This window comes from Lepidothrix coronata, unplaced genomic scaffold (assembly GCF_001604755.1).
Source record: "Lepidothrix coronata isolate B3197 unplaced genomic scaffold, Lepidothrix_coronata-1.0 Scaffold25, whole genome shotgun sequence".
Taxonomy (NCBI): Eukaryota; Metazoa; Chordata; class Aves; order Passeriformes; family Pipridae; genus Lepidothrix; species Lepidothrix coronata.
Window position 1 is genome coordinate 51,716 of NW_016690205.1, and position 24,990 is coordinate 76,705.

General features: G+C 40.4%; 1 protein-coding gene and 1 long non-coding RNA gene across 4 annotated transcripts; one reads left to right on the top strand and one right to left on the bottom strand.

Moving 5' to 3' along the window:
- The first annotated feature begins 1,776 nt into the window (after positions 1 to 1,776).
- LOC108494499 (pancreatic triacylglycerol lipase-like) lies at positions 1,777 to 15,676 on the top strand. Its single transcript, XM_017809134.1, has 13 exons — positions 1,777 to 1,785; positions 2,216 to 2,264; positions 3,018 to 3,172; positions 3,622 to 3,747; positions 5,933 to 6,067; positions 7,097 to 7,205; positions 8,296 to 8,415; positions 8,648 to 8,767; positions 10,178 to 10,296; positions 11,413 to 11,542; positions 12,484 to 12,595; positions 14,222 to 14,389; positions 15,572 to 15,676. The coding sequence occupies exons 2-13, from the start codon at positions 2,216 to 2,218 to the stop codon at positions 15,633 to 15,635; spliced, it is 1,407 nt and encodes a 468-aa protein (XP_017664623.1). The 5' UTR covers positions 1,777 to 1,785; the 3' UTR covers positions 15,636 to 15,676.
- LOC108494500 lies at positions 8,630 to 22,146 on the bottom strand. Of its 3 annotated transcripts, none has more exons than XR_001873861.1 (4): positions 22,020 to 22,146; positions 19,484 to 19,554; positions 15,186 to 15,341; positions 8,630 to 8,759 (listed from the first exon to the last, which is right to left on the bottom strand). It is a non-coding gene; the product is annotated as an uncharacterized LOC108494500 (long non-coding RNA). The 3 variants fall into 3 exon arrangements; XR_001873862.1 differs by lacking the exon at positions 22,020 to 22,146 and adding an exon at positions 21,801 to 21,841; XR_001873863.1 differs by lacking the exon at positions 8,630 to 8,759 and adding an exon at positions 8,791 to 8,879.
- Between the last annotated feature and the right edge of the window lie 2,844 nt (positions 22,147 to 24,990).

Genomic DNA, 24,990 nt, shown 5'->3' on the forward strand with positions numbered 1-24,990 from the left:
GAAATGACGTCCAAGTACTTGGGCAGATAAACTTCTAAGAAAGTGGTGAGGAAAACGTGCACAATGCTGGGAAGCACCACACCGTGTCCCAGGAGACAGCCAGAGCACCCTGCAACTCCACAAATCCAGTCCTTTCCTCTGCATGTTCCTATCCCAGGCCACAGCTTCTTCAGGATTGCAGAAACATAGCTGTGCCTTAATTTATCGCTTTCTTTTTCAAATGCCATCCTTCCTCCAAAGCCTCTGACTGTGAGGCCACAAGGACCCAAACAGCTCCTCCAGGCAAAGAGCAGCCTGCATCATAGGGAAGGACAAGCACTCCAGCACTGCCCATTCTTCCTGAAGGAGCTGAAACCCAACGGACCACGGCCTAAGGAACTGTCTGTTTATGCTGTTTGCCCTGTGTTATTACAGTGCTGAATAGAGCAGCAGACTAGCTCTGATAAAATCCCAACTCAAATCTTTTCCACCAGCTCTTAAACTAATGGGAAAGACTGTTCCCCCCCATTTTGAACAAGTGTTAAAACTTGTCAGTGCACTAGGGCTTGTACTGATTCTCCTATATCACTGGCAGGAACATATTTACAAACTAAAATGCTACTCCAATTAAAGATGGGAGCACTAAGCTCTAAATCAGTATCAAAGTGATATTTTAGTACAAAATAAAATTTCACTACTGTTTAAAGAAACAAATTCCACTAGCACAGGTAATAGCAGTGTAACACCTATACACACAGCTGGTGTCCATTTGGTCATTCCCAGAGGTGGAGATTAGGGAACATCAGCTCTGCAAACATAGATGGCCATAAAGCCATAAAGCAAAGCCAAGCTGACAAAGCTTTCTAAGTGGAGTTAGCTCAGGTCTCATTTCTTCCTGAGTTCACTTACAGCCTTCTCCTAAAAATAAACAGGTCCAAGGGGTTCCCAGGCCTAGTCCTGTTCATTTCTACAGGCTATTTATCACCTTTTATTTGATGTATCTAATTGAACAACCTACTGAGCTCTGTAGCGTTCCTATATAAACCAGCCATGTCCCAATGTCTGGGGGAATTTCGTGTGTTATTTGTACAGCTTTCCAGTGTTTGCTCTCAGTTCATCCCTCAGAAAAGGGCTTTCTCAAAACTTGGGTTACACAGGTAGTATAGAAAGGATCCAAAGGGTCAGATAATTGTCCTTCTACATTTACTCATTTCAACAAAGAAATTAAGGTGATATCAGGAGAAGATAAGGCTCTTTCACTATGAAAAGAATATACCAACCAACCACTAAGAAGTTTTTCAAATTGAGTTTGACAAATTGAGCTGATGTCAGGAATGGGGCACAAAAGACCCAGAAACATGGGAGAATTCCACATCTGAAGTCACTTGATGCAGGGCAAGGAAGGAGACATAAAAACAGTATGGCTCCCTACTAACTGTCCCAGTAGATCCCCAGCAGTCCCAACTACACAACACTAAAAATAACATTCTCAGCCAAGACAAAACACACAGATACATATAATTCTCTTTAATGTCCTGATCCTGATGCATTGCTGCCTAGGAATTATCCTACCTCTGGAGCTCCAATCCCATTCCGGCCTCCAGCACTCTAATTCAAGAAATCTATGTCCATGGGTTTTGGAGTTTTCAGAGAAACCAACCATTAAAGTTGTTTTTCAGCTTAGCTATAATCTATAATCTGAAATAAATATTCCTATCTTTCAAGGAACATTTCCAAGGATAAAGCAGACTATAAAAAGTGCTTGCAAAGTTTGCACATTACTGCATGGACCTTCGAGGCTGCATCGTAAGTAGTTCAGATTTGGGTTTTTTTTTTACCTTGTCAGGTTTTTGACTTCTCATGACACCACGTAAGAAGTATAACGGGGAATTACAGCTCACATTATGCTACTCCTCATGATAGTTCTAAAGTAGCTCCTCTACATTTGATTAGGGAAAAAAAGTGCAGCCTCAATAGGACAAAAATCACTCTGGATTTAAGCTATGCTTTAGTATATTTATGACCCCCCAGTCTCTAGTGGAGCAAGCAAGCACAAAGCTGACTCACGCTTGTCTTGCGTACACAGCAGTCATAGACAGATGCTGCAGAGAAGAAGTCACAGCACCCTGTTCACCTTGAGAAAAATCAGCACCAGAAAGCTAAGTGTGCTTGCTAATCGAGTGGGTTAGCAAATCCTAGCTGCTTCTTTTTCTTCTTTCTTTTTCTACTGTTCTAGATGCTTGGAATTTGGATACTGGCCCTATTCCTTCTCAGTGCAGCAGAAGGTAAGCATTTAGGGATTAGTATTTATATTGCCTTCCTATGTTGCTGTATTTTGTGAGGTATTATTTTACAACATGGTGCTTTAACAGTTACTGATTGAGGTTACATGGCTCACTGTCCCATACAAGAATGGTGAGATGAATGCATGTGCACGTTGTCCTTCCTCTTCTCCACTCTGGAAATTCTAATCTAGGAATAAGCAAGAAATGCTGATGTTTCCTATGTCAGAACAAAGCTATTGCTCTACCATGCCTAGAGAATTATTTCTTGTACTCTTCTTAGTGATGGAAATGGAGAAAAAGCCAGGGGCAGGGAGTGGAGGCAGTCTAATGAGGCTATAGTTTTATATTCAGCAGAAGACACTGGCTTGTGTAGTGTGACTTCTTGTGTGCAGTCAGCTGTTCAGCACAGTCTCAATTGATTACTGATCATTTGCAATACCTTGGCTTGGTGTTAGGAGAAACTCTTCAGCTGTCTTTGCTTTGGGAAAAGCAACATCTGGGGAAAGATACCCAAGGTATAAGAGAGGATACCACAGAGGAACTCCTCTGAAGACCTGGTTGATGAGCAAGAGGGCGGCTTCTTTCCTTACGGCAAACTGTAGCCTCTAAAGATCTAGGAGGGGGAAACTTCTGGTCTTTGCTTTCTGTTAAAAGGAATCAAGAGACCCCCAGAGAAGCGATGCTGTGAGTTCTGACTAACTGCTCCTCTTCTCTGCTCACTCACATATTATTGATCTGATCCTAATGCTACAGGCAAAGAAGTTTGCTTTGAAAGGCTTGGATGCTTCACAGATGATGCGCCATGGTCTGGGACTGTAGAAAGACCAGTCTATAAGTTACCCTGGAAACCAGAAAGTATAGACATTCACTTCCTCCTGTACACAAAAGAAAATCCTACTGACTCTCAAGTAAGAACTGTTGCAGTTTAAACATTAGTAATTCACATGTAAAAATCGTGAATAAATACAGGCTTCAGCTGTGTTCCTGAAAAGTGTTAAAAATTCCACTTTGTTCAAGAGACAACCTCTTCCAGCTCCTTGGCAGGGTCCCCATTGAGAAATACTTGGAAACTGAGCATCTTTGGGTATTTTTTTCCACAGACAAAATGAAAACACTTGAAAAGTACAGTCTTTTCTGCTCTAAGATATGTGTCAAAGCCTGTTTGAATGGAAATACAGACCTTAAGCCATAGTCATGTGAATGCTTGCAGATGAGTTTAACATTGCATAACTTTTAAACACCTATACAGATCACCATAGTTCAGGTCTTTGCAATTTTGGAAAACTATTTACAAAAAGCAGATTTAAAGGTTTATTAATTTATTATCTACATTAATTTAATATCTACATTCCTGTAGGAAGTCTCTGCAGTTGATAAGTCGACAATTGAGAACTCCAATTTTAACACGAGCAGGATGACCAGATTTATAGTACATGGATTTATAGACAATGGAGAAGAACACTGGCTGTCAGATATGTGCAAGGTATGTACCACAGGAACATCCTGTCCCTGTGAGGTACCTTAGTTTGCATTTATAAACACATTCCTAAAAATTGTCTGATTTCCCTGTTTCTAACCAATTTTTCTCATGATATTTGAAGTGATAAGAAAGGGAAAAAAGGTGACATTTTCAAATTGTTATCAACTTAAATATGTAGCTTTGCACCTTGAGGAAAAGCATGAGGCAAAATCTATAAGGTTCTTCTCTTTACTGAAGTAAGTGACAACAGGATTTGACTCCATAAGTGTCCTTTTTCTTGGTAAAAACAATACAAACCCTGGATAAAGATACTGCTTAGGATCTAGGATGATTCCAGAAATAACTGCAGACTCAGAGCTGCTGAATCCTGTTTTCCCCAGAGAAGGAACAGGTTTCTAGATGTGGAAGTTTATCACAAAGGCTTGGGCTGCTGTGTGGCTCCTGGGGGCTGGGGGGCTGTTTGGGCTGGCCATTACCAGGAGCAATAAAGCTGCAGAAATGAGATCCAGAAGGGACCTCAAGGGGAGCATTTCAAACAAAGCTGTCAATCTAACACTTACTACGAACACTGAATGTAGTAAAGCACTCTGCTTTATTGATTTTTCTGCTAATTCCACGAATTATTTCTTAACCCTGTCCCCACACAAAGTGCAAATCCAGCTTGTGGTTTTCTCAAGTCCTTCAAACATGCTTATGTGGCAGCTGTAGCTAATGAAAGCTACTGGTCATACAGCACAGAGCAAAATCCCAGCTGATGGCACTTGCATGATACGGTTTTCAAAAATCTATTAACATAACTACAATTTTTTAAAATTATGTGTTCCTATTTTACTTATGAGATCACTATGAGAAACAATGTGAAACTTAAATCAAGGCATTTCACACTTATTGCATCCCCATCACCTGCTTTTCTTTGATACTAGGTAAAAAGAAAAGAGATTAAATTTATTTGTCACTTTCTCTTGAAAAAAAATCTATGCTGATTATCACTTTATGAAAATTCACAAATGATTGTTGGATTTGTTAGTTAATAATTTAATCACAGTATTAGAAACATTGTGATGTTTTCACACTTTTCTCTCTCCCCCTTTCCCCTCTTAAAATAGAGGGTTTTTCCTAGAACTTCACAGTCAACGAGATAGCTCATAATTTCCTTCAGATAGTACCTTGAATCCATTTGATCAATTTTCACAAGGATGTAGAGGCTTGAGATAAATCCTTAATTTTTTTCTCCATGATGGTAGCCTATGTTTTATCACAACACTCCAATTTATTTATATTTAGAGAAAATTTGGTCTCAGTGAATCTTTTTAAAAAAGAGTGGAGCAAATGGGATTGTGAATACATCATCCCTCCTATGTGTATCTGTTACTTACTTTCCTTCCCATTAAGCAATAATCCTATCTGCACATTGATTTTTATTACTTCTAACATGGTCACAGACACTTCAATTGCCTTTTTTATCCTTTGCCAGTTTTAACTGTTTTTAGATGCTTTATAATGTCTGAACACAAAGCAAAGAAGAATAACTATACATAAGCTTCTAAAGCAAAATACTTTTAGCCAAACAATCCAGCTCAGTGGAGGACAGTAAAGCTTCTCATTCTGTGGCAGACAATAAGGCATCTGCCTGCATATCTATCTATCTATCTATCTATCTATCTCCAAATAAAGTAATAAATTTGGAATGGATATTCAGGAACACCATCAGACTATGCACCCTCTTATAAAAAGGCATTCTCTTTTTTAAAAATCTGTATCAGAAAAACACCGTTGATTTTTATAATCAAAAATGTAAGTTCTAATTCAATTTTAATTAAATAAGTATTTTTAAATCACTGAAGTGAATCAGTACATAAGTAGAGCTCTCAGTGTTACATACAAAGTTTGATTGAAAATAAAAATTAAAAGTAGCACTATTGATATTGTTTTCCCTTCTGTAAAAAATACTGCTATAGGCATTTGAAATGATTGTGGCCATTCCTACAGCACATCACCCTATTTCAGCATTGTGTGAGCACACACACCACTGTGAGCAGGCACGACCACACCCACATGCTACAGGTTTTGGTTCTCAAAAGGTTGTCATACAAGTTCACACAAAATACACGAGTTGAGCTGTAATAAGCAACACGACTCGATTCCGTACTGTATTTACCATGGGTTTTACTCTTGTTTTACAAAACAGAGGATGCTTACTGTGGAAGATGTGAACTGCATCTGTGTGAACTGGAAGAGAGGTGCAAGATGTCAGTACACCCAGGCATCGAACAACATCCGTGTTGTAGGCGCCGAAATCGCTTATTTTGTACAAGTTCTTATGGTAAGAGCATTCTGTATACAAAGCTATAGCTGTAACACTGATTTGAAAGAAATACGGTACTGGAACTTCCATGAATGTGGATGTAGCCAGCAGAAAACAGTCTTCTGCTCCACGATCATTTCAGTTGTGCTGAAACCAGACCTTTTCTTAAAAAAACTGTTCTAGACAACCTTGGGATAGGAATTTCAACAAGATATTCCTGCAGTACAGCCAGGCAGAAATAATGGACACGGCAAACTGCTTCTTTATGGAGACAGAACCTACCAAAACCTACTAAAGAGCTCGTAAGAATGCCAGAAAATAAGCTGCCAGTCAGCAGAGGCTGGAGGACAACTACTCTCAGGGAGCAACAGTGGCTGGGGACAAGCAGGACCCACCAGGGAAAGCCACGGCGGACAGTACCCAACTCTGCAGGAGGTGCCTCATGCCCACTTTTGTAGGCAGCTTCACATGGGAAGTGATGCTTGGTTTGAAGCCTTCTTTTAATCTAATTGCTTTCAACACACATTTCCCACAAAATAACTATAAATTACTAAAAACAGAGAGCATGCTGGGTCTAGGAGTGCTCTGACCCGTCTCACTCTCTACATCTGCATTGCAGCTCCTGAGTTACTGTCCAAAAAGGCCGAGGGTATCTCTCCTCTCATGTTCTCCCCCAGCTGCATGTGGTGCCCAACCTGTCAGGTGCAACTCAGAGTTCCTGCCTGGCTGACTCTCGTAAGCCAGATAAGCATTCTGTGAATCTTAACAGGCCTAGAATGTGACACAGGTACAGAGCCTCTCAGAACAGAACTGTCTGGAGCTGTAACAGCCTCCAAAGGCAGGGAGCACCTGAATAAGGAGTTCTGAAAAATCTATGTATTGAACATAAGTAACTATACAGGCAAACAGATGCTGAAATCCTATAAGAGTTCCTTATAGGAGAGGAGTCAGTGGTCCAATTAGAACTAGTTTTTCAACCCCTTTTTAGTCTTCCCTATTGCTGATGAAAAGAGATGTAGCAGTTTTTCTTTGTTGTTGTTTTCCCAGGACGAATACGGATACTCTCCGGCTGACGTCCACATAATCGGGCACAGCCTTGGAGCACATGCTGCTGGTGAGGCTGGCAGGAGGAGGCCAGGGATTGGAAGAATAACTGGTAAGTCAGTGACTTCAGCCACCAAACAAAACGTTGCTGCTCATTTCCTCTTCCGGTTTTATCCATGGGCTGCAGGGTAGTCAAGGTAATTTGAGTATTACAGAATTCAGCCTCTTATGGTACACCAAGGAGCAGTGCCCTGATAAGCGTGGGAAAACAGTCAGCATGATGATTATTTTGCTTGCACATGTGTTACACAGCAAAGGAAATTTTCTAACATGTTCAGCCCTTCCAGAGGTAAAGCTATGGGTCTGATCTTATTCATCACACGGGCAGCACCAAGGGCGTTGTGCATTAAGCAGAGTGACCTTTCATGCATAAAAGACAATTCTGGATATTATTAACACAACCCTTTTCAATTGCTTACTTTTCCTCAGGGATTTCAGGCTTGGTGAACCTTGGACTAAAAGTCTACAAAAGTCAGTTTAAAAGCAAACCCTAATGTGTTGCCCAGGGACAAGAAGAGATGCAACTATAAGTTGGCAAAAACTGTGTAATTTGCAAGACTTTACAAGCTCCTGAAATTGCTGCAGCAATGTGGGAAGCAAATCAATTCTATTTTCTGCTAGGCTCAAGAGCCAAGATCGTCATTTCAAAACAAGATGTTTTTCCCAAAATCTGACTGGAGCCAGAAGTAGGCAGGCAGGTTTCAACACCTTCAAACACACGGGGTGCTATCAGCTGAAATTCCTCTTTGAGTACTCTCAAGCAAGGTAGGCTAGAAACCACATGAGTTATACGGGATGCAGACACAGCAACCTCAGTCTGAACAACAGTATTAAAGGGAAGTTCAATTAAATTTAAAAAAAAAAGTTATTTCCAAGGGCTGTGATTCAATATTGGTGTAAATATATAAATTAGTAAAATTTAATAGGTTTCACAAAAGTAACCTCTTTGACTTCCTGGAAGAAAAGCCACTTGGTAAGAGAGAGCACACATCATCATTTCATTAATGCCTATATTACCTAGTATGAGGAACCCTAGGCAACTGTATATTGATAATCATTATACATAATCAATCAGTGTTATGTGAAATGATTCTACATCTACTTCTCTTTATCTATACATAACGCTAGTCATTTTCATTCAGGACTGGACCCTGCTCAACCTTATTTTCAAGGCACTCCAACTGAAGTCAGACTGGATAAATCTGATGCAGACTTTGTTGACATTATCCATACAGACTCAGCTCCCACAATCCCCAACTTAGGTGAGTATTCAGGTCTACTGTATTAATACTGAATTATTTATGCCCTATGGCACTTAAGTAGTCTCATTGTTCATCAAGACTCTGTTGTGCTGTCACAGACACAGAACAAATACACCATACTGGTCACTAAGAGCTCCTAAAACACCATGCACAGACAAACTTGAAGCCAGCAGCTACAGGTATGAGACAACGTTAATTTAAAGCATGCTTACCAATGTTTTAAATGCTTCAGGTTTTGGCATAAGACCAGCAATAGGACATATTGACTTTTATCCAAATGGAGGAGAGGAAATGCCAGGGTGTGGGAAGAACGCTGTCTCACAGATTGTAGATCTCGATGGCATCTGGGAAGGTAAGTATGTTGATTCCATTATAAATTCATGGGTATGTCACCTGTAGCCACTTAACTTTCTCTCATTCAGGTGTTTTGCAGTAGCTCTTGGTGTGTCCACTGGCAATGGCAGCTGCAGAGCACAGCAAAACTATTAATAGGCTCAAAACACACAATTTTTCAGAGCTCATTAAAAAATAAACAAGACAAAGGGTTTGCCTTTGCAAAATATGTCTCCTCTAAAGTATCTAATAGCAGAAATAAAAGTTACTGGAACTGTGCCAAGAAATTTAGAAGGGCCTGTAGCACACATTGCACTTTGTGTCTAGTTGCTCAGCAGCAGCACTGGTGGAGCAGGGCAAGGATGTTCACAGCTGCTCCTGTTAGTGTATCTTCAGCTGAAATTCTTCTTCTGAGATAGAACAATTAATGTAACTCTTTTTTAAGTTACTGATTACAGTCTGAGTTGCCCTGAAGCGATGTTATCATGTCTACTTTTAGCCAGCTAAAAAAAGATTGGCACATAGCTGCTCAATTACACTGTTCTTTGTTGTTTTATATGGCTCTAATAAAATCTCTGAGTATTACAAAATTTCTGTCTATCTACTTAAATTGTACATAATGTTAAAAAAAATAAAAAAAACCCAGAAGATTTCTGCTGTGGAGATTTTTCAGTATATTATCTAAGGTCTTTCTTATACTACTGCAAACACCTTAAACTCTGGGAATCCATGAACTGATTTGTGATAACTAGCCTTTTACTCCATCTTTTATTAAATGCAGCTGGAGGCATTACTTTTTCTTTCTCCTTTTTTTTTTTTGTGGATAGAGTAAACTTGTTATTAATAGTGGGGAATTAAAGCACAAAGAAATAACTGCACTGTATATGATCTTTTTAACCTAAAGATAGGAAAGTAAAGGCAACACAAAGAAAAATAATATATTCATTATTTTAATCCTAAGAGTCTCCTTTCTTATGCACCCCCAAATAATAATTTTGTTTTGAAGTCCTCAGCTGAGGCAAATCAGCATTGCCTTAGGAAGTTCCCTGTTAAATACTTTTCATTTGGTTTTCTTTTGTTATGGTAATGCAACTGTTGCCTCATGCAGTTCTCATTTCTATTTAAACTCGGTCAGATTGCACGAATGAGTGGGTTTGGGGGGGCAGGGGTGCACTAAGCTGCACAGTCAGTCTCCACAAAGCATTTCAAGTTTGCATTTTACACCTGTTGAGTCAGTGACATTCCTTAGGGCATCAATTTCCCAAAAGTAAGTAAGTAAGTTTCCAACTTTATGTTTGATGCTCCAAGAACTGCGTTAAGGCTTTTGAGCAGGAGTGATGCATCCCAATCACAGGGCAAGGGCTGTGCTGATCTCTTTCCTAGAAGGGTAACAGAAAGGAAGAACTAACCTGGAAGCATCTCTTCACAGGAACCCGGGACTTTGTGGCTTGCAATCATTTGCGGAGTTACAAGTATTACTCGGACAGCATCATCTACCCTAATGGCTTTTTAGGCTATCCTTGTGCTTCATATGATCTTTTTCAATCAGTAAGTATCTCTCAGAACTTCAGGATGCACCTTATTGAAAATAGTGGCTCTTATCTATGCATCTGAAATTCAATGTACTTATGCTAGCTTGCACCCAGTGAATGTATCTGTAAGAGGAGTAGGTATCAGATGTCCAAAAGTATTACAGCTTGTGCAGGTGACACAGGTGAAAGTAGGAGAAGGCAGTAACAGAACAGGGGCATATCTAGTTTGGTGCTGGTGTGGCAGCCCTGAAGTGCTACTGGAGCCTGTGTGGCTTCCCCAGGCCTGCTCCTCCGTGTTGAACTGGGGAAGAGGTGAAGAAAACAGGCTGTCCCTGTAATGGCCAAATGTATTTATCAAGAGCAAGGACTGTGATCCCATACTGTAGCAGGCACGCTTTCAAACACAGCTTAGGTTTCTTGGGTTTAGAACAAGAAGTAAAATAATATGTGATAACCTGCAGTCCTTTGGTGACTGAAGATGGCTCCAGGGACAAAGCAATGCTTTACGGACCAAGGTCAGGAAGCCCTTCCCTGTCCCAGACTGGGAGACAAAGAATTACAGCCTAAGAGCAGCAGGAAGGTGACAGGCTCATCATACCCTACAAGCAGCACAGACAGAGGTATAAACTTGCACAGCGCTTAGCTCAACCTTTACACATTCTAGCAGGTGATAGAGATCACACTTCTCAGATTGCTTTGGGAGAAGGTGACTACCTGCTTCTGTCACCATACTAGAAAGCTGCTTTCATGATAAAAGTGAGGTTGGTTTTCGAGACAAAGCCTCCCTTGACCCAACCTGAACCTATAAGGAGACATCCTTCTTTCTCATCAGTTGCTGGGAAGGACACCTCTCTTCCCTGCTCCAGTTCAAGACTACTCAAGATTGGCACTGATGTGGTTGGATTGAACTAAATGGCCCAAGAAGCAGCACAGAGCCCTGAAAAATCAGAGCCTCTGAGAAAGTTGGCTAGCTTCCATGATCCTTCTCAAGTCATAGAAAGGGTTACTTGAAATCTGTTGCTGTGATACAGGGCCAGTTAGGTGGGTATATTAAAAATATGTCCTGCAACTAATTTTTTGTTCTTGGCTGGCTGGATAATGTTATTAATAGATATATATTTGTTTTCACTAGGGAAAATGTTTTCCATGCCCACAAGAAGGATGCCCAAATATGGGTCACTATGCAGATAAATTCAAAGGGAAAATTACAGAGGACTTTCTCAAACTTTACCTGAATACTGGAGAGGCCAGGGATTTTCCTCGTGAGTTTTGATTCCTTCCATTGCTACCTACTCCTTGTAAAAACTTTTTTAATTTTCCTGCTTTACAATCAATTTTAACAGATGAACAGGTCTCAACACAGTGCAAGGGCTGTTCAGTTCTTCATGCTTTTTCCTGTTTTGCTCCAACACTACTGCCCAGTTTGGAGCACTCCAGTACAAGAAAGTTGTTGGCAAACTACAGAGTCTAGTGAAGATCACTGACATGTTTAGTGGATTGCACTACAAGGTGCAAGGAGAGGAAAGGATAGGCAATGCACGCAAGGGAATTTCTTATTAAGTAGTATGAAAATCACAGTCACAATGACAGTGGCTAAAGGCAGGAAGAGGGCTCCAGAGAAGCTGGGAAATCTCCACCTTTTAGATGTTCAAAACTCCATTTGACAAAGGCCAAGAGCAAGCCAATCACAGCTGGGCTGGTTTCAGAACTGGATGGACCAAATGAACCTCATTTACAACCTTAGTTATCCTAAATGTCAGCTCTCAAAACACAGTTCTTCCTTCACCTTTGTAAACACAAATCACAATCTTCTCAAGCTGCTTTTGCTTATTGCACACTGAAAGAAATCACCCGCCCAAAAAATTATTTTACACTGCTTAGATTCTGAATTGATTCCTAACATGGCCTTCTTTCCAACATCACTGTGTATGAAATCCTTCAAAATGCTGAAATCTATATTGTATTTACTATGGTAGGGACCAGTTTTCTCTTTTTCTTTTCCAGAAAGTAACACAAATGTCTACCATTTCTGATGTTGATCTCATTAGGACACAGTGACATACCTGACTCATTGGTGTTTTGTATCTTCTGCTTTCAACTGCTGTGTACAGACAGGAAAAAATAGACAAAATGCCAGCATGTGATATTTTAGAGACTGTTTCTCCCTGGGTGCAGCCTAACTTACTGTATTTCTTCTGTATAGTTTGGAGGTACAAAGTAACTGTGACCCTCTCTGGAAAGAGTAAAGTAAATGGATATGTAAATGTTGCCCTGTATGGCAGTGATGGGAACACAAAGCAGCACCAAGTCACCAAGTAAGTTAATTATTCAACAGAAAAGAAACTTCTAGAATATTTAATTCATATTTTTAATTAATAATTCTGTTTAAATTGATCTTTTTTTAGTGATCAAATTCTACCACTGATGTAAATGTAGCAATAGTTCACTCACTCTGGGTTTACACTTGAAGGGAAAAGGTTAAAATGCAGGATTTTAAAATGTCAGAATTTGGTGTCGCTTGCTTGCTGTTCCACAAAGGACTTGCTGGACCTGCAATAGGAGAGTTCTGATCTTTTTGTCTTTCACAGGCTTGTAAAATGTTGCCACAGTTGCTTTCAGCTAAAGTTACCTTATGATTTACTATACAAAAAAATCTACTTTTTGTTGCTCATATCTTTCCTGCTTACACTGAAGCTGCTTCCTTGCCTCTTGTGGTTTTTGTTTATTTGCATTTTTCTTGTTTGCTTCAACTAAAATATTTGAAATTATGAAAAATACGGAGAAGGCATTTGATGTGAGGTTTGGGTTTAATTCTTTGCTTTTTTTACTTATAACTATGTCACTTCCACTTTTCCAAGGACTTCACATCCTCATGCAAGCAGAAGGTGTGTGCTATGAGCTGATCCCAGTTCACATGCATCCGTGCATTCACCTGAGATGAATCTGGCAGATCTGGCAGTATGGGATGCACTCCAGCCCTCTCTAGCTTTGTAGGACCTGTTTCAATACAGTTGCTGGATGCGAAGTTCTTTTCTTCTCCAGCAAAACTTGCTGTATCCTACCAGGCACCTCTGTTCCAGCAGAGGAACAAAAAGGCAGATGGATTTTGTCCTGTCTCTCATTACTTCCACTACCATAAGCCTTTTAATATGGAGGGGAGTAAACACTCTCCTCTGCAGGCAGACGCAGGAGTGAGTACAAAGCTAGGAATGAAAGTCCTGTCTTTCTCATGAAGCTTGATAAAACTGTAGAGGTTTCTTCTGGGTGATTCATTCAAATGTCTGCTGACAGGGGTAAATTTAAGAAAATAGAGTGTGGGTCTGAGAGAGAGCAAAGAAAAGGATTGGAGAAGTACTGGCTAATGTGCAGTGAGATGCAGTAGCTGAAGCCTTTACCAGTCTCAAACTGCTGTCATTTAGAATTTGCTCTATTGATGCGATATGAAGCAAGAAGTCAGATTACAAACTAGGGATACCAGGAAGACATGGCCATGTTACTTGGCCATGTGTGGGAATCTCTGCTAGACAGCCAGGCTGAGCAGCTAGTAGATAAACCTTCTGCCCAGCCAAAACAAACCCAACATCTGTATCATATAAATTAACTAACATTAAATGAAAATTTCATCTATATGCAAAAAAATCCCTTCCCTACATAAGCAACAGGGAGCGAGCTCTACCACCTCCACAGGGATTATCCTCTAACTAGGTCCTCACTGTGAGGTGTGCCTGCAGCATATCAGGCCCACCTGCCTCTGAAAAACACTGATTTGGGATGAATTAAGTTGGAAAATTGGCAGTAATGTTGTTACCATATTATATGATAAATATTGTCTCTCTGTTAATTCTCTACTCATTTGATACCACAGCCAAGCCAATGAGAGGACTGGTAATTAACAGTAGATGCTGGCATGCGTCACATCCATAAAATGTTATTTTTCACAGGGGAACCCTCAAACCAGACAACACTTACACAGCCTACATCGATGCAGAAGTTGATGTTGGAAAAGTTACGAAGGTTAAATTTCTTTGGAACAACAACTGGATTAATCCAACTTTGCCTAAATTAGGAGCTTCAACTATCACAGTAGAATCTGGACAAAATGGAACACAGTAAGTATATCCATTGTGAAAATCTTGAAAGTTACTTGAGAAGATAGGTGACAAAACTGTAAGTGGATTGAAAGCCTTTTCACAACAAAAGCTATTTAAAGCATTAAAAGAAAAAGACCCTCAAGAAAACCTTTTATTTCCTTCCTTTCAAGACACTGTTCATCCATAGTTTGATTCACTACTACTTCAAGTCTTGACCTTAAATAACTTCAAAGAAAAACTTAAAATCTTTCCAGGCTTTAGAAGAGCAAGCTTCCTGTATAACTCTTTGGGTGAGGAAAAATTAGTGCTGGCTGGATTGTCAGCATCACTCTTGCCAAGCTCCACAAGAACTGCTTGTTTTTGTGTCAGATTCAGTCAGCTGGGACCAGCAGAAGTATTCCATTGATATGGATGATCCTTGAGGTCATGACTGACAAAAGAGGATGGTGACAATAAGCCTTCCAATGAGGACTAGTACTTAGAGCCTGCACTTAAAGCCTCTCTATAAAATTGAAGTAAAGAGGCTAAAAGCGATTGCTCTAGACTTCATGGAATATGGCTTGATGTTCAGATTACAGAGGTAGGATTTATTGATCCTTTTTTTCCTGGACTTTTAGTAATTAAGTCCCTCATCTGCTTGTTCAGTTATTTTATTTTATCCACCCTATGATTTGGTATCTAGAACAGGAGGTACAGGGTAAGTTTCAGACCCATATACAAATGCACAGTTAAAATTCCATCACTTAAAAGACAACATGGGAGATGAAAACAATTTCAAGCAAAGAGAAGTGATTATGGCACCACTTTAACTTACCTTAAAGCAGAGATTCTAGGTCCAGTTTTAGTCTCTGTTCACCAAAGCACATCACTGATGAAGTGTATTCCTGCAGATAGGAACTCACTTTTCTACTGACTCATGGCCTCTGTACAAGTAGTTGTGGTCATCTACATAGTGATGGTAGCACAAAATCTGGAAAAGAAAAAGAAACTAAAATTAAAGGAAGGCAGACAGTAAAGCAGAATGGACACAGTCTATCAATGCTTTCCCCAGCAGTAATATTTCAAACTTAGATGCTCAAAGTTTGTTCTGTCCATTTGTGTCAAATGACAAATCAGGTTGACTTACATTAAAACAAATCCACTTGTATAATCTCAAGAAATGTTGACAACTCAAGGTGCTTGCATTTATTTCTTCTTCAGATACCATTTCTGTGGGTCTGAGACAGTGAGAGAAGATGTTCTGCAAACTCTTACTTCTTGCTAACAGCACATAACCTTGCTATCAATAAAAGCTACTCATGCAGAAAACACTGGAGTCTGCAGTCGTAATACTGATTATATGTGGGGGTAATTTTGTTTGTTTGGGGGGTTTTATTTGTTTGTTTTGGCTTTGGGGGTTTTTTGGTTGCGGTTGGTTGTTTAGGGTTTTTTTGTTGTTGTTTTGTTTGTCTGTTTGGGTTTTTTGGTTGGTTTTTTTTTTGGTTTTGGGGGTTTTTTTTGCTACTTTGTGAGGCAGAGGTTAAGTCTATGGATATCTCTCTATAGATGAATTTTTTTGAATAGCTTTAGGAGAGAATGAGCCAAAACCTGTTAAGTGTTCCCCTGCTTTCAGCCTGTTTTGAAATAATTTCAAACCAGAGGAGGAAAGGGGGCAGGTGACAGAATCTGGATAGTGGCTCCTGGGCAGTTCCAAAAGAAAGCAGATCTGCTTGTGAGTAGGAGGAGTGGATTAAGGAATCTGATATTCTTAGTCAAAATGAAGGCTAAGCCCAGAATTAGCACGAGATAAAGATGAAAGAGAGATAGGAGGGGACGGTGAGAGGTTACAAAATGAGGACAGAAGTTTAATTACCTGTTAGAGATGGAATAGTCAACTTGATGGAGAATTGCAAATGTGTTTTGGGGCGTTAATGCTGAACTGAGCTCATACCATGCCCCATCCCTGGAAGTGTTCAAGACCAGGCTGGATGGGGCTTTGAGCAACCTTTCCTAGTGAAAGGTGTCCCTGCCCATGGCAGGTGGGCTGGAACTAGGTGGTTTTTAAGGAGCCTTCCAAACCAAGCTATTCTAGGATTTCTATGACCTAAACAGAATTATTTTGAGAAATCTGCATAGAAAATTTCAAATGTTAGTGAAGTTTCACTGAAATGCTTATAATCATAACAATCTCCAAAGTATCCTGAAATCCCTTATGCTGGGCCTCAGCCTTGAACAAAACTGCCAGATGATGGGATCAAAACAGGTAATGCGATGAGAGGATCGGTCCTTTCCATGCTTTCTGATAAACAGGTTCAGCTGAAGTGTGGAGAGTTCACGAATTCATTTCTGACCCTGTGTAATCCTGTCTCAGCTCCTTCAGCCTGCTGCTGGAGAAGCCAGCTGGATTGCCTCTGCTGCCAGAAGTAGTCCATCCTCACAGAAAAAATCCCACAGAACTGATGGAGATCTACCACTGCACAGACCTAACAGTCCTGGGGACCTTTCCTGCAGTTTCTTCTCAGGTTCCCCAGACTGGGGCGCTCTGGTCTTTCTGCCTTTCTCATCCTCCCCCATAACATGTTTTCCTGAAGGACATCAACCTCCCAGCAAGGCTTTAGATTCCCTGTGCAGTGGTGGAGGTTGAAACCAATTTATTCTGTCTTAGAGCACTACTCTTTTAATATAGAAAAAAATAGTGTTTCTTTTTTATTCAGTGCATTCTGCCAGCTCTTGAAGGGAGATGAGGGCTGTAAAGAATAGAAAAGGGACCATCATCAGCACTGAAGATTAGCTACCTGTGGGCATGCTCTGAGCTGGAATAAGTTCCTTATGTAAAAGCCAAACTGCTCCTTGCTTTAACACAACTGAAGATAATATCTTCCAGCAATTTCAGTTTTAGTCAGAGATGTGCAGGATTGCTTTTATGTTTAAAAACTTTCTAAATTGCACTTGTGCCTCTTGCCCAGATTAAAAGGCACTATTTGGTTTAGATTAGATATAAGGAAGAAGTTTTTTACTTTAAGAATGGTAAAACACTGGCACAGGTTGGCCTGAGAGGTGGTAGATGCCCCAGCACTGGAGACATTCAAAGTCAGGCTGGACAGGGCTCTGAGCACCTTCGTCTAGTTGAAGCTGTACCTACTTATTTCAGGGGCGGGGAGGGGTGGTGAACTAGACAACCTTTAAAGACCAATTCCAACCCTAACTATTCTATGATTCCACCCAATTTTGCTCCCTCAGGAGCATAATATTGTTGCCTTAAGAGACCACACCCCCCTAACATTGCCTACTTCCTTCTGCCTTCACTGTTTGTCTCTTCCAGACACTGGCTTCCTGATCTCAGTACCTCCTGCTGAGGAAACCTCAACAGGGTTATTAACTTCCTAACACTGTAGAAGAGTTTCTCCTTTGTCTTTTGTTCCATTACCTTGGTATAAGCAGATTCTTGCCTACGCAGTTGTTTTGACAGTTACGATATTCTCGGCATTATCCTTTGCCATAGCCACTTCAGCAACCCATGTAATTTTAACAAACACCTAACAGAATCAAGACGTTAAAGTTGACAATAGCATAATAAAAAATCTCCTTTTAATAATGAACTGGAGCTGCCGTCATCTTGTTTTAGCCGAGCAAAATCTCCCCCCTCTGAACATTTTACAAAGCTATTACATAAAATGCAATGTTAAATGAACAACAAATTACTTTCCCTTTAGCTAGCTTTTAATGCTAATGGTGCTATTTATTCCTGACCTTTTGAAATATTAGATATTTTAAATGACAACATAAAAAGAATTCTTGTTTGAAAACGCGAGCGACTTTAAACCACATGTTATTACTTGTAAGTATAGCATGCACATGCATCATTCATTTCAGTGTCCCATTTATGGCTAATTGGTATATATTTCAGTTGACATATATTGTTCTCCTGCAAATGTGTCAAATTCCTTAACGATGTTGGTGACAAAAGCAGAACGCTTGAGATATATAAATTACTCTCTTTACCATATAATCATTCTTATCTATTGGGAATGCTATTTGTCACAAATTGTGTTCAAAAATACACACTAAATTGATTATTTTTTTTTTTGAACTTTAATATCACACCATTCATGGCAAGTCTTTGATTGAATCTTTAAATGTAGGAATGTTTTGATTTTTATCTGCATCATTTTGTAGCTTTTGAAAAGCTCACTTTATTTATTAAAGGAAGAGTAGCACAGCGAGAATCTCAAAATGTATCTTTTGTTATCAGCATAAGAAAACAAATGGGCTATAATTGTGGATATAAAGTGAGTAATTTGGTGAAAAATGCTTTGTGCTGTAGTTAAGGTTTTATAATTCCTGCCAGAAATTACTATTATTTTGTTGGTGGGCAGCATTGCAATCAGAATTTTAAATATGGGAACAACTTGGGCCACATATTTTTATTACATTTGAGATTACCATGTGCGATGCATTTTTCTCCTATATTACAAATAATCTGAGAATAATAAAAAAAAAATAAATTGAAGATTTCATGTGGCTCTAATTATTACTGAGCTATACCAGAGCTCATTGTTGTCTTTAGACAATGCTGTCCACAGTCATTACTTTGTTCCGTAAATCAGTAGGATAATGAGGTTCTATCTTTCAGGAAATATCTGAGCGTATCTTAATTTGGCATTGATGAATTCTCTTTGCTGAATCTCTTGAGGGGTTTTTTAATCTAGTTTGTCATATTAGAGCTTTCATCACCCAGTCACAGCTGACGGTGTAATGTACTTGTATTTATTTCCATACCTTCCTGGGATGTGTCCTCAGAGGTTGCAAATAAGAATTTTATGATGTTATGCCTTGAAGGCTAGTCTTTCCTTAGTTTGAGTGTAAATCCTAAGGTATTTTGCCATACCCTCATACTTCAGAAATATATACTACGTATGGTTGTATTTAACTGTGGAAAAACAAGTCTAAATTTGTTAACAACTTATTACTGATATAAACTGGGAACAATTTCTTAGTCAAAAGACATATCTACTAGAACAAAATACTTTTTTTGCCAAAGAAATTATGTAACTTAAGCTACTCATTTTGTTTCCTCTGCAAACCCTCTCAAATTTGAAGACAAGAAAAGGTAAGATGTATCCCCTTTCTTACCTGGTCAAAACAGGAGGCTTCAGCAGAGGGCAGAGGAAGAAAGGAGAGGGTTGATGTGATGTTCCACAGCCCTGAATGAAAAAATACTTATAGTGACCTACATGACACTTACTTCTAAATCGTGCCTATATACAAACAGAAGCAAGAAGCAAAGTACTCTTTAAATTATGTCTAAATGTTGTATTCAATTACACAATAACATTTGAGTGGCTACTACCCTTGCTGGCACCTTGAAGACACGAGAGACCCAAAGACAAAAGTTGCATTCAGGTTCCTCTTTGTGCTGTGACCCATGGAATTATTGTTGTGGCACACATCCTATGGAAAATCTTACCTTTAATTGCATTATGTAGGTAATGGCTTCACATCTCACCAATTACAGAGGTAAAGGGGAAAAAAAGGTGGATCTAAACCTCCACAGTAATGCACTTCTTTACATAGTAATTTATATTATTAAAATTTTTATAACCTAAGTCTCGCTCTCATGAAAAATAACAGCAATGAACATTACTGGTGGCTTGGGTACCTCAGTTTTGGGGTGTGAAGTTCCAGAGGTTGGATTCCTCTGGGAGTCCTGAATATCCTTTTTGGAGAGTGAGGTCTGCCCTGAGAGCGGTACCATTGCTTGCTTAGAAGAGGCTCTTCATTAAGGAGGAATATAGTCATCACCCTAATTACACGGAATGCAGAACACAAAGTAAGCATGTGTATGTTCCTGCCTGAGGTGATGGAAGAGCAGAAGCCATCCCCTCCTTCTCCCAACACAAAGCACTCTGTTTGCTGGCCACAGCCTGAGTCAGATGACAGAAACTCCCACAGGAACTGCTTAACAATAAATAAAACAAACTCTTGGTTTAGACTGACAACCTTTTCTGCACTGTCCTTAATTCCTTACTCAGAAGTCATCAGGAGAGGTGTGAAAGAGGTTGTCCACCACCTGCAGCTCTCACCAAGGTGCTCTCAGTTCCTCAGGGGGGTCTGTGGCCTGACCTCACATCTCTCTCCAACTTGTCTCTTTTCCCCTTTGCTTGCAGTTTGGAAATCAGTGCCTCTGTCCGTTTTGCACCCCTGGAGAGGGACAGTAAATTTAGTGGGGAGCCAGTGAGGAGACTGTTTGCTCCCTCTGCACCCTCATTCTGCAATTCTCCCTCTCCGAACCTGCGTCTCCCAGAGAACACAGGGAGGATTTGGGAAAGAAGGCTTCTGCCCTTCATTAAAGAGAGACTGTAGGTCCTCAAGCCTTTGCTTTAATCCCAAAAGGCATTAAAATATCTTTGCTGGGTCATGAAAATCAGCCTCTCAGTCCCTCCCACCGAACCTGAATTACAAACCCTCTCCCAGTGCCTGACAGAGAGGTCACTGAAGGGCAGCTCCTGGCACCGCTGTGCCATCCCTTGCTGGGTTGGAAGGGATGGCAACACAGCAGCAGAAGGGAGCATATTTTTGTAGCAACAGACCCTTGCTGGGGATTAAAAACTTCTTTTTAAGCAAGGAAAATGTTAAGAGTGAAAAGTGACTGAACTAAAGAATAATTCTCCTTTTGACCCACAGAGAAAGAGGTGCCTAATGAAAAGATATGATCACGGACAGTGTGAAGATAACTGTCTGATCAGATAATGGAATTGTTTTCAGTGATAAGAATGAATCCATTACTAATGCAAATAACGATAATAATTATAATTTGCAATACAGTAAAAATCACCTAGTCTACCTCCTCCTCTGACAGGAGACTGTATAATAAATTATAGGCTGAGAAAAAAAAAATCAAAGGGATAAAGGTTAAAAGATTTTTAAAAATTCTGAAACTTAAATGCTTATCAGGGAAGTCAAGACCTGAAAGCAGAAATTGGTGCTATTAACTAAAGCAATTGTGAAGAATGAGATATTATGGAATTGATTAACAAACCAGAAACCAAGCATTTCCTCATATCACTACCTCTTGTCACAAATTTCAATAATTCTGAAAGAACAAAAAATTAAGAGTTGGCATATAACAAGGAAATTAATTATTTCAATGTAGGTGAATATGCTAATAGTACTCTGGGAAGATGAATATAACTTAACACACAAAAAGCCCCCAGAAGATTCAATAAATTTGAGGAGTTTCACCAGTTGTGTTTGCTTTGCTTTGGTATCCAGAACAGGTCCAGCTGTTCCCTCACTCCCAACCAGGACTGCATCCTCAGACAGTGCACCTCTACCAGGCAGCGCTTTTAGGGCTGTCTGGGCATGCCAAGATGCTTATGCCAACTCCATAAGCTTTGTTCATGTGAGGGATTTCGGGTATGGAGACAGCATGAAAAATGCTTAATTTCACCTCGGGAGGAGTAGAATCATCATCATCATCATCATGGCCAGTCTTCGCGAACGAAGATTTGGGAAAGGTCTTTACCCACAGCTGTTACAAGCGCGCTGGTGATACAGGGCTTTGCAAATGGCGGTAAGGCCTTCGAGCCTGCGCAGGGGATTTTTTAGGTGAGACACAGTGTGCGCTGAACTGAGCCCACCCTTTGATCCCAAGGTTCATCTGCCTTACAGGGCTGAACGAGCTCCATCTGCCCGGGTTTAGAGTTGTCTTTCTCTCCTGTGTGTTCCGGGGCTGCCCTCTCATCTCCCACGATGGCACTGTGCGCACAGGCGAAGCTCCCATTCTCTCGCTCCTTTCCGCACCCGGGGCCGGGCCGCAGCCCCCGGGGCCGGCCGGGCCGCGCGGCCGCGCCACACGAGTTCCGGGGCCGGCCCGGCAGGAGTAGAATAGGGCAGATGAAACAAATCTTGCGTGCAGAGTTTGCACAACAGTGAGCTGTTCTCTTGTTCACAGAAATTCTCTTTTGGTTAAGCAGAGAGGAAAGAGTGATAAATAAGGTTTATCATTCAGTGCTGGCATCACATCAGTCTTACAGTTTTAAGTGATAGAACATTGGGAATCTACCAAGAGGTCATGAGATTCTTCCACACCCATCAATTTTGAGTAAAGTAACAGCTATTAAGTGACAGAGCCTAAAGCACTGTCTTCCAACACTCTTCATTTAGATCTTCATTTTCCAAAGGACATGATGTCCCATTACAGCCACACAGAAGATGCCAGAGATTTTAATGACAGGAGGAGTGTAAGGGAGACTTAAAGACCAGAGGTGCTGACACCTAGCCAAAAGTAGGAATGACTACTGGATTAAATTAGCCTTTAACCTCAGAGTGGAGCCCCATTTTCTGTGGCTGGAGTATTTTCTTGCATTTTAAATTCAGAGTAAAAAGCTCAATCTATCCTGCCCAAACTTCCCCAACAAGTCATTCATGAAGATACAGATTTCTCACACTCCTTGAAGTTTTTCATTGCAGCATTTTTCATGTAGCTCAACACACTTCAGGTCAGCAAGGCATAAGTAGTTTATCAGAACCTCCACAGTATAGGAGTTCAAGGAAAATGCTTTAACAATGCAATTTCTAAAAGCAAAGTGAGCGCAAAACTCACAGTCTGTTTCATAACCATAATTTGTGGTTACCTCATAGGTGTAATTTATCCAAAACACATCCAGCTAATACAATATTAACTGCTACAAGCTCCTAAGGTTCAAACATGCACCCTTCAGTTTGCACACAAGAAGGCCTTTAACCATTGTTTGCAAAAGTCAAAACCACAATGTGCCTCAACTCCCCATATCACATTTCATTGTTTGTTGATGCTTCATCAGGGCTGTTTCGTAGTGAGATGTACCCAACACAAGCCCTTCATGTGTATGCACACAGAATAACCTTGGCATCAGTTTCCAAATCTCCAAATCAGCACCCACTGCCAACAGAGCCATAAAAGAAAGATCATAGGTCTATAAAATGTGATTGAAAGACCTGGGGTTTAATTAAAGATTTAGACTCAGGGCATGCATGAAACTAGTCTTCAGATATGTCAAAAGCTGTCAGAGCAGGAATGGGATTAAATGTTCCCATGTTCTCTAGGGGTAGGACAGCCAGAGAGAGTCAAAGCTGACATTATGTAAGATTTTAGACAGGTGAGGACAGTGAAAGACAAGTCAACTGCCCAAGCAGGCAGCATCATCGCAGGATCAGAAGGTTTAAAACCAGACTAAATAGAAGTTGGGAGTAGCTTAGGCAGAACTAATACTGTTTTGGAGCAGGACAGTGATAGACGATTGGTGTCTGAGGTCCTTTCCAGCTACATGGATCCCTGTGATGCTCTGACAGAGAGACAGTTGCAGTCAGCAAAAATACTGGATGGATCCGCACAGAGATAGAAAAAGAGAAAAGGGGAAAATATATATACTATACACTATGCACTACCTGACTCTGAAGGAGAGAAATGAAAAATGCTTCTGTGGGATGTGATCAGTGTGGTTTGTCAACATCCCCTCAGTCCTGTAGCATTCTTGGTAAGTGTGTGGCACTTTTTGATTTTCAATCTCATGTGTTTCACCCCTAAGACAAAACAAAAGAGCGACAACATTATTCAAACGCTTTTTGGAACACCCTCAATCACTTACCTGATATTTCAACTGCCTTACACAATTATCAGACTGAAACACTGACCTTATTATCCTGAGTTGACAAAATATCTATCCTTCTGACCACTGAGTTCTACAACTAAGGACTTTTTCATGGATAAGGCAGCTAGCTGAGTGTTCCCAACACCCTACAGACAGTACTGCCATCCAGGACCCCTGCTTACACAAGGAACATCAGGAGAAAATTATCCCAAGAAGGATGCAGTAATGTTTTTTGTAGAAAACCACACTTAGATACAAGAACTCCTGCATATATCATCCAGGACCAGCATCTTTTCTGCTGGATTCTGCTCTGCTCACGGTTAACTTATTTCAACTCCTCTCATTTTGAGGAGTCAGTTGTCATCTAGGTAAAGTGTTGGCGAGGGGTCACGGGCTGAGAAAATAAATCTATTATGATTGTCACTAGATGAAAAGTAAAACCTCTGAACAACACATTGAACTGCAGTGTTTTAACTGCAACCTTGTGTGTGTTAGCAAATACACAGGCACGGCATGCAGGGGGTTTGTTGTGGGAAGCATCAGGGCAGCACTGAGATTGCTCTTTGTACTACAGAGGAAGAGGATATGTTCAGTCTGGTGTCCACTCTTATCAGCTGATGGCAGACGGAAGTTCCTACTAGAGGTGCAGAGCTTATTCCTCAAAGGGAAGGAAATACTCCTTGCTGCCCTTTGGAAAGGGAGAGTCACCTTTCTAACTCCTTAGATTACTATGGTTTAATGAACTCTGCATTCACAGCTCTCAATCTCACCACTTCTTTCTGTTTTGAAACCTTCCCTGATCTTGTTACTGCCGGAGCACACCAATGCCTTTGTCCTAGTAGTTCAAAATCCTAGTTACACACTGATTCTTTCAGTCTCCTTACACTCAATCTGGTATTGTCCTCTTTTTCTGTCTTGGCTCTGCTGCAGCACACAATATTCCCAGAGTAAGCTTATATTGTATTTTTCATTTCTCCCTGTTTGTGTCAGCTCACCTGTGGACACGGA